This window comes from Chiloscyllium plagiosum, chromosome 6, assembly GCF_004010195.1.
Source record: "Chiloscyllium plagiosum isolate BGI_BamShark_2017 chromosome 6, ASM401019v2, whole genome shotgun sequence".
Taxonomy (NCBI): Eukaryota; Metazoa; Chordata; class Chondrichthyes; order Orectolobiformes; family Hemiscylliidae; genus Chiloscyllium; species Chiloscyllium plagiosum.
This window is the reverse complement of record NC_057715.1, coordinates 119,903,319-119,913,066: the sequence shown is the minus strand read 5'-3', so window position 1 is coordinate 119,913,066 and position 9,748 is coordinate 119,903,319. Positions and strand designations below refer to the sequence as shown.

At 45.7% G+C, this 9,748-nt stretch overlaps 1 protein-coding gene across 1 annotated transcript in view; it reads right to left on the bottom strand.

Moving 5' to 3' along the window:
• LOC122551096 (protocadherin-16-like) overlaps nucleotides 1-2,869 on the bottom strand; it is a 23,365-nt gene extending 20,496 nt beyond the window's left edge. The window contains exon 1 of the mRNA XM_043692740.1: nucleotides 2,860-2,869. Within this exon, the coding sequence (XP_043548675.1) occupies nucleotides 2,860-2,869 (10 nt within the window). The remainder of the gene's footprint in view (nucleotides 1-2,859) is intronic.
• Between the last annotated feature and the right edge of the window lie 6,879 nt (nucleotides 2,870-9,748).

Here is a 9,748-nt window from a genome sequence, read left to right as displayed (position 1 = left end):
ATGCTTTGGAAATCTCTTTAACTCCACTTGCCAAGGTCATTTCAAAGCCCTTCCTCGCTCTCCTGATTCCTAGTTTGAGTTCCCTCCTGCTTTCCTTATATTCCTCATGGGCCTTGTCTGATTTTACCTTCCAAAACCTTAATATGCTTCTTTTTCCCTTTTGACTAAATTCACAACTTCCCTCATTATCCAAGGGTCCCTTACCTTGTCATCTCTCCTTACTGGAACATGCCAGCCCTGAACTCTGACCAATTAAACAATTCCTCTTGTCAGATGTGGACTTGCCTGATAACAGTTCCTCTCAATTAACATTCCCTCGCTCCTGCCTAATACTGACATAATTAGCCTTCCCCCAATTTAGTACCTTCCCACAAGGTCCTGACCTATCCTTATTCAAAGCTATCTTAAAACTTAAGGAGTTGTGATCACTGTTTCCAAAATGCTCTCCCACTGAAAGGTCAGTCACCTGACCAGGGTTATGGTCCAGTATGGCTCCTCCTTTAGTTGGACTATCCACATACTCTTTCAAGAAACCCTCTTGGATACATCTAACAAATTCTGCCTCCTCTAAGCCTCTTGCTGTAAGGGAATCCCAGTCAATATTGGGGAAATTAAAGTCACTCACCAAGACAATCCTGTTATTTTTGCATCTTTCCATAATCTGCTGACATATTTGTTCCTCAATGTCTCGGTGGCTTTTGGGGGTGGGGGTGGGGGTGGGGGGAGCTATAGTATAATCCAGTCACACCCATCTTATTTTTGAGCTCTACCCATACTGCCTCAGAGTATTAGCCCTCCTGTACATCCTCTCCGAGTGCAGCTGTAACATTCTCCCTGATTAGTAATGCAACTCTTCCACCTCTTTTACCTTCATCTCTATCTTGTCTAATAAACAAGACCCTGGAACATTGAGCAGCCAGTCCTGTCCTTCTCTCAACCAAGTCTCTGTAATGGGCACAATATCACAGTCCCATGTATTGATCCAAGCTCTAAGCTAATGTGCCTTACCCATTATACTCCTTGCGTTGAAATAAAATGCACTTCAGCCCATTAGTACCCTCATGTTCATTTACCTGTCTCTGCCTGCCCTTCCTTTCTGATTTACTGGTCCTAACATCTACCTTTCCCTCAATTTCTCCACTTGCTGACCTGCTGCTCTGGTTCCTAGCCCCCCGCCACTCTAGTTTAAACCCTCCCGAGTAGGACTAGAGAGCCTCATTCAGAGGATATTGGATCCCCCCGGCCCCCAGGTTAGGTTCAAACTGTCCCTCTTGAACGGGTCACCCCTGCCCCAGAAGAGGTCCCAATGATCCACGAACATGAAATCCCACTCTCTGCAGCAGCTCCTGAGCCACACATTCATCTCTCCTATCTTTCTATTCCTTGCCTCACTAGCACGTGGCACCAGTAGTAACACAGATTACTATCGTCGAGGTTCCTGATCTTCAGCCTCTTTCCTAACTCCCTGTACTCACTCTGCAGGACCTCATCCCTCTTTCTGCCGATGTCATTGGTACCAACGTGCACACCCTCTAGCTGCTCACCCTCCCCCTTGAGAATTTCATGCAGCTGCTCAGAGACATCCTTGACCCTGGAACCAGGGAGGCAATGCACCTTCCTGAAGTCTCAAACGCGACCACTGAAACACCTGTCTGTGATCCTATCTAGCACTGTTGCTCACTTGTATCTTGCCCAACCCAGCTCTACAGCAGAGCCAGATGTGGTGCCACAGGCCTGGCTGCTGCTGTTATACTTCCCTGAGAGACTATTCCCCTGCAACAGTATCCAAAACTACGTACCTGTTAGAGAGAGACTCCTGCACTACCTGCCTGCTCCCACTGGCGGTGACCCATCTACCTGACTGATCCTGTTGTGTGACCATCTCCCTGTAACCAGTGTCTATCACACTATCCCTTGTAACCTCCTCTGTGTGTCCAACTGCTGCTCCAAGTGAACCACACAGTCTGTGAGGAGCTGCGGCCGGTCACACTTCCTACAGGCACAGTCGTCAGGGACACAAGACTGCTCCCTCATCTCCCATATCTGACAGGAAGAGCATACTACTGCCCTTACTGTCATCTCTGCCTTTTGTATTAATAAAGATAAAAGAATCTTACCTTACCTTATTCACTGAAGCGCAGTATTCACCTAAGCACGCACTTATACTAACAAGCTGCACTGACTGATTCCTTAAATTACTTGCTAATTTTTATACTCCGTGCCCTGAAGAACAAAGGTAAGCATGCTGTATGTTTCTTAACCATCTTATCCACTTGTGTTGCCACGGGAACCATGGACCTATACTACTATTCCCTCGAAGGGTTCCGTCAATTGATTATATTCCCTACAGTATGGAAACAGGCCCTTTGGCCCAACAAGTCCACACCGACCCTCCAAAAGGTAACCCACCCATACCCATTCCTCTACCCTATATTTACCCCAGACACTATGAGCAGTTTAGCATGGCCAATTCACCTGACCCGCACATCTTTGGATTTTGGGAGGAAACTGGACTACCCGGAGAAACCCACGCAGACACGGGGAGAATGTGCAAACTCCACACAGATGGTCACCTGAGGTGGGAACTGAACCTGGATCCCTGGTGCTGTGAGGCAGCAGCGCTAACCACTGAGCCACCATGCAGCCCTCTGCTGTTTGTGATATATATAAGTAACTTAGATCTCCTGTGATTAAAGATTTTGTACAAGGACCCCATAATTTCCTCACCGCCTCCCTCAGCATTATGGGATAAATGCCATCAGGTCTTGGGGAACTGGTGTATCTTAATGCTTTTCAAAACACCCTCCTTTCCGATATCAAAATGCCCCAGAATATCGACATACCCTTTCCAAGACTCACCTTCCGCCATGTCCTTATCCTTTGTGAGTTTTGATGTAAAGTATTAATTAAAGACTTCATCATACCAGCCTCTGTCACTTCCTCTGGCAGCTCGTTCCATTCAGACACCACTGTCCGCGTGAAAAAGTTACCCCTCAGGTCCTTTTTAAATTTTTTCCTCTCTCACCTTAAACCTATGCCCTCCAGTTTTGGACTCCTACACCAAAGGAAAAAGATCTTGGCTACTGACCCTATCCATTGCTGTCATGGCTTTATAAACTTCCAAATGGTTACCCCTCAGTCTCTGACATTCCAGAGCTCTCCCGATAGCTCAAACCTTCCATTCCTAGCAAGATCCTTTAAATCTTTTCTGCACCCTCTCAAGTTTAGCACCATCCGTCCTGTAGCGGGGAAACCAGAATTGTATGCAGTATTCCAAAAATGGCCTCACCAATGTACTGTACAGCCACAACTTGACCACCTAACTCGTATACTCAATGTTATGAGCAATGAAGGCAAGTATGCCAAATGCCTTCTTCATCATCCTATCTACCTGTGATTCCACTTTCAAGGAGCTATACCACTGCACCCTCGGTCTCTGTTCAGCAACACTCCCTGAGGCCTTATCATTAATTAGATTAAACCCTGCCCTGGTTTGCCTTATCAAAATGCATCACCTCACATTTACCTAAATTAAATTCTCTCTGCCACCCCTCGGCCCACTGGCCCATCTGATCAAGATCTCATTGAACTCTGATATAACTTTTTCACTGTCCACTACACTATCTATTTTGGTGTCATCTGCAAATTTACGAACCATACCTCCTATTAGATTAGATTAGATTACTTACAGTGTGGAAACAGGCCCTTCGGCCCAACAAGTCCACACCGACCCGCCGAAGCGCAACCCACCCATACCCCTACATTTACCCCTTCACCTAACACTACGGGCAATTTAGCATGGCCAATTCACCTGACCCGCACATTTTTGGATTGTGGGAGGAAACCGGAGCACCCGGAGGAAACCCACGCAGACACGGGGAGAATGTGCAAACTCCACACAGTCAGTCGCCTGAGTCGGGAATTGAACCCGGGTCTCTGGCGCTGTGAGGCAGCAGTGCTAACCACTGTGCCACCGTGCATCCAAGTTATTTATATAAATGACAAAAAACAATGAACCCAGCACCAAACCCTGTAGCACACCACTGGTCACAGGCTTCCAGTTCGAAAAGCAACCCTCTTCCAGCACTCTCTGTCTTCTACCTTCAAGTCAATTTGGATCCAAACATCTATCTCCTCCGGATCCCTTGTGATCTAAATTTACTAACCAGTTTACCATGCTTGTCAAATGCTTTGCTGGAGTCCATATAGACAATGTTTACCCCAGCTCTGCCTTCATCAATCTTCTTTGTCACCACTTCAAAAAACTCAATCAAGTTAGTGAGATGTGATCTCCCTCACACAAAGCTATGATTATCCCTAATCAGTCCATGTCTTTCCAAATACACGTAGATCCTTTCCCTCAGAATCCCCTTTAACAATGTGCCCTCTGCTGATGTCAGGCTCACCGGTCTATTGTTCCCTGGCTTTTCCTTACCATCTTTCTTAAATAATGGCACCATATTAGCTACCCTCCAGTCTTCCCTAGCTTCCCACAAAGTTCTGGGAAACATCTGATCAGGTCCCAGGAATTTATCTGCTTTTATGCATTTTATGACTCCATCATCTCCTCCTCTGTAATATGAACTTTTTAAGAGACATCACTACTTACTTTGTTCCCTAGCTTTCACATCATTCCCCACATAATTACTGACTCAAAATATCTCACCCATCTCCTGTGGTTCAACATATAAACAGCCTGGTTGATCTCTAAGGAACCCTATTTCCTCCCTAGTTACTCCTGTGCCCTTAATGTATTTGTAGAATCTCTTTGGAATATCCTTAACGCTGTTTGCTGAAGCGATCTTTTTGTCTCTACTTTTTGTCATTTATATAAATGATTGGATGCGAGCATAAGAGGTATAGTTAGTAAGTTTGCAGATGACACCAAAATTGGAGGTGTAGTGGACAGCGAAGAGGTAATAGTAAGGTCCTAGGGAGTGTTGCCGAACAAAGAGACCTTGGAGTGCAGGTTCATAGCTCCTTGAAAGTGAGTCACAGGTGAATAGGATAGTGAAGAAGGCATTTGGTATGCTTTCCTTTATTGGTCAGAGTATTGAGTACAGGAGTTGGGAGGTCATGTTGTGCTGTACAGGACATTGGTTAGGCCACTGTTGGAATATTGCGTGCAATTCTGGTCTCCTTCCTATCGGAAAGATGTTGTGAAACTTGAAAGGGTTCAGATATAAAAGAGACCTAAGGGACAACTTTTTCACGCAGAGGGTGGTACGTGTTTGGAATGAGTTGCCAGAGGATGTGGTGGAGGCTGGTACAATTGTAACATTTAAGAGGCATTTGGATGTGTATATGAATAGTAAGGGTTTGGAAGGATATGGGCCAGGTGCTAGCAGGTTGGACTAGATTGGGTTGGGATATCTGGTCGGCATGGACGGGTTGAATCGAAGGGTCTGTTTCCATGCTGTACATCTCTATGACTCTATGACTCTAAGTCTTCTTGAGCAAATGCTGGATAGCCTTTTAAGCTTGAATATTCTTCCAGATTGGTGATGCAAGAACAGAACACTGCCAGTAACGTGTAACACACTCACTTTTATGGTGGAAATGAATCTGCTCATCACAGAACCGCTTTGAAAGCAGTCACTGTGTGCTCTGGTAATTATTGGGATGGCAGCTTTCAAGCAGAGAGTTGTGGAACAGATCCTTCAGCAGTAGGTGGTATGGTGAGAGACGACATTCAGCAGTAGGTGGTATGGTGAGAGACGACATTCAGCAGTAGGTGGTTTGGTGAGAGACGGCATTCAGCAGTTGAACAGACCAGCTCTGGAAAAAAAGGGTGCCTTTAGGGAGAAGGAGGACTCACAAGAAGAAGGGACAGGCCGAAAAAGGATTCTCAACCCCAGGCTTCATTCCACATAAATACTGTGAATATTTTCTTGTTCATTCTTAATTTCCTTTCATGTTTGCAATGATCTAATGCCAACGGAATAAAGCACCTTTTTTCATGATTTTTGGGTTGACTATGTGTTCAAATCGATGGTACACTCTGAATGTAGAAAAGAAGTTCACCAAATATCATCACACAGCACCTTCAAAACCCACGACCACTTTCATCTGGAAGGAAAAGGGCACCTGATACATGGTAACACCACCACCTTCAAGTTCCCCTCCAAGCCAGTCATCATCATATATCGCTGTTCCTTCACTATCACTGGGTCGAAATCCTGGAATTCCCTATTTAAGGGTTTTGGGGGTCATGGACTGCAGTGGTTCAAGAAGGCAAATCATCAGCAACTAGGGACGGGCAAAAAATGCTGACCCAGCCAGTGACTCCCACATCTCATGAATGAATAAAGAATTTAGGGGGATCCAAGATGGCGGCATTGTGCAAGGATCATGTTTACAGTGGGGCTTGCTTACTCACCAGACCCTGGTTGAGAAGGTGGCCAAATCTAGTGAGGTCCTGGGAAGGCAGATCCAGGAAAAATTGAAGAGAAGCTGGCTCCCGTATCTGCTATGCTGCGAGACCTGGGAGAAAGGACTGATGAACTCCAGCGCTGGGCCACAGGGTTATAGGCAGAGACTGACTCCTCCATAAGCCAGATTGAAATCCTGGAAACACAGGTCCAGGGTCTGTTGGTTCTGGTGGATGATCTTGAAAACAGGGGCAGAAGGAAGAACCTGCGCATTGTTGGCAGACCGGAGGGGTCGGAAGGTGAGCAGCTGGTGGGGTTCTTTGAGAAGTGGTTCCTGGAATTCGTTAGTTTGAAGGCTGAAAAGGGAAGGATAAAGATTGAGAGAGCCCACCGGGTCGTGGCATGAAAGCCGGGAATAGATCAGCCGGGAATAAACCTTATCTGTCCTGGTAAGGTTTCATCAGTATAATGACAAGCAGAGATTCATGGAAGCTTCCAGAGCCTAGGCAGGGACCTGAGGGCATTGGTGTGTGGGGGCTCCAGGGTCATGTTCTTTCAGGACTTTTTGGCAGCAGTGATCTGGAAAAGGAAGTCCTATGACAGTGTCAAGAAGAGGTTGAGTATTCTTTAAGATATCCAGTGGTGCTTCGGATCAATCATAACGGATTGAGACATTTATTCGATTTGCCAGAGCAAGTGAAGAGCTTTGTGGACATAGAACATAGAACAATACAGCGCAGTACAGGCCCTTCGGCCCTCAATGTTGGGTCAACCTGTGGACTATTCTCAGCTCGTCCCCCTACACTATCCCTTCATCATCTATGTGCTTATCCAAGGATTGTTTAAATCTCCCTAATGTGGCTGAGTTAACTATATTTGCAGGTAGGGTCATACCACACCCTTACCTGCCTCTGACATCTGTCTTAAATCTATCACCCTTCAATTTGCAGTTATGCCCCCTCGTACAAGCTGATGTCATCATGCTAGGAAAAAGACTTTCACTGTCTACCCTATCTTATCCTTTGATCATCTTGTACATCTCTATCAAATCCCCTCTTAGCCTTCTTCTTTCCAATGAGAACAGACCCAAGTCTCTCAGCCTTTCCTCATATGACCTTCCCTCCAGACCAGGCAGCATCCTGGTAAATCTCCTCTGCATCTTTTCCAATGCTTCCACATTCTTCCCGAAATAAGGCGACCAGAACTGTACACAATAATCCAAATGCGGCCACACGAGTGGTTTGTATAGCTGCAGCACGATATTGTGACTCCGGAACTCAATCACTCTTCCAATGAAACTTAACACACCGTTTGCCTTCTTGACAGCACTATCCACCTGGGTGGCAACTTTCAGGGATCTATGTACATCGACTCCAAAATCCCTCTGCACATCCACACTACCAAGAATCTTTCCATTGACACAGTACTCTGTCTTCCTGTTATTCTTCCCAAATGAATCACCTCACATTTAGCTGCATTGAACTCCATTTGCCACCTCTCCGCCCAATTCTGCAGTTTATCCAAGTCCTCCTGCAACCTGTAACATTCTTCCACACTGTCCACTACTCCACCAACTTAAGTGTCGTCTGCAAATTTACTAATCCATCCACCTATGCCTGCGTCTAAGTCATTTATAAAAATGACAAACAGCAGTGGTCCCAAAACAGATCCTTGTGGCACACCACTAGTAACTGGTTGAATTGTTTCCATCAACCACCACTTGCTGCCTTCTTTCAGAAAGCCAGTTTCTAATCCAAACTGCTAATTTACCCTCATCTCTACTGCCCTTCTTGAACAAGGGCACAACATTTGCAATCCTCCAGTCCTTTGGTAATAAACCTGAAGACAATGAAGACTCAAAAATCAAGGCCAAAGGCTCCGCTATCTCTTCCCTAGCTTCCCAGAGAATCCTCGGATAAATCCCATCTGGCCCAGGGAACTTGTCTACTTTCACTCCTTCTAGAATTGATAACACCTCTTCGCAACTAACCTCGATCATTTCTTGTCTAATACCTCATTCTTCTCCTCTACAATATTCTCCTCTTCCTGAGTGAAAACAGGTGAGAAATGTACATTTAGTACCCCTCCGATCTCCACAGGGTCCACACACAACTTCCCATTTCTGTCTTTGACTGGCCCTATTCCTACCCTAATCATCCTTTTATTCCTCACATACCTATAGAAAGCTTTAGGGTTCTCCTTTATTCTATTTGCTAAAGACTGCTCGTGTCCTCTCTTTGCCCTTCTTAATTATCTCTTTAAATCCTTCCTAGCTGATCCGTATCTCTCCATCGCCTCATCTTAACCATCTTGTCTCATCAAAATGTAAGCTTCCTTCTTCCGCTTAACAAGAGATGCAATTTCTGTAGTAAACCACGGTTCCCTTACCTTATCACTTCCTCCCTGCCTGACAGGGACATACCTATCAAGGACACGCAATATCTGTTCCTTAAACCAGCTCCACATTTCCATTGTCCCCATTCCCTGCATTTTGCTACCCCATTCTATACATCCTAATTCTTGCCTAGTCGCATTATAATTGCCCTTGTCCCATCGATAACTCTTGACCTGTGGCATGTACCTATCCCTTTTCATTGCTAAATTAAACGTAACTGAATTACAGTCACTCTCTCCAAAGTGCTCACCTACAACTAAATCAAACACCTGGCCTGGTTCATTACCAAGCACCAGATCCAGTGTGGCCTCCCCTCTTGTTGGCCCTTCAACATACTGTGTCAGGAAACCCTCCTGTACACATTGGACAAAAACTGGTCCATCCGACATACTAGAGTTATAGCATTTCCAGTCAATGTTGGGGAAGTTAAAGTCCTCCACAATGACCATCCTGTTCTTTTCTCTCCTATCCAGAATAATTTTGCCAATCCTCTCTTCCACCTCCCTGGAACTCTGCGGAGGTCTACAAAAAGCTCCAAGTAGTGTGACCTCTCCTCTTCCGTTTCTAACTTCAGCCCACGCTACAACAGTAGACGAGTCCTCATCAAAAGTTCTCTCAGCCACCATCATACTATCCTTGATTGACAAGGCCACGCCTCCCCCTCTTTTACCTCCTTGCCTGTTCTTACTGAAAATCTAAACCCTAGAGCCTGCAACATCCATTCCTCACCTTGCTCTATCCATGTCTGTCTCTGAAATGGCCATAAGGTCGAAGTCCCAGGCATCTATCCATGCTGCAAGCTCAACTACTGTATTCCAGATACTCCTGGAAGTAAACACACTTCAAACCAGATTGCTGTCTGCAGGCACATTCCTGTGACCCTGAAATCCTGTCCCTCCTTCCTACTCTCATCATCCTGCGCACTGCAGCTACAACTCCGGTTCCCATCCCCTTGCTGAGCTAGTTTAAACCCACCCTAAAC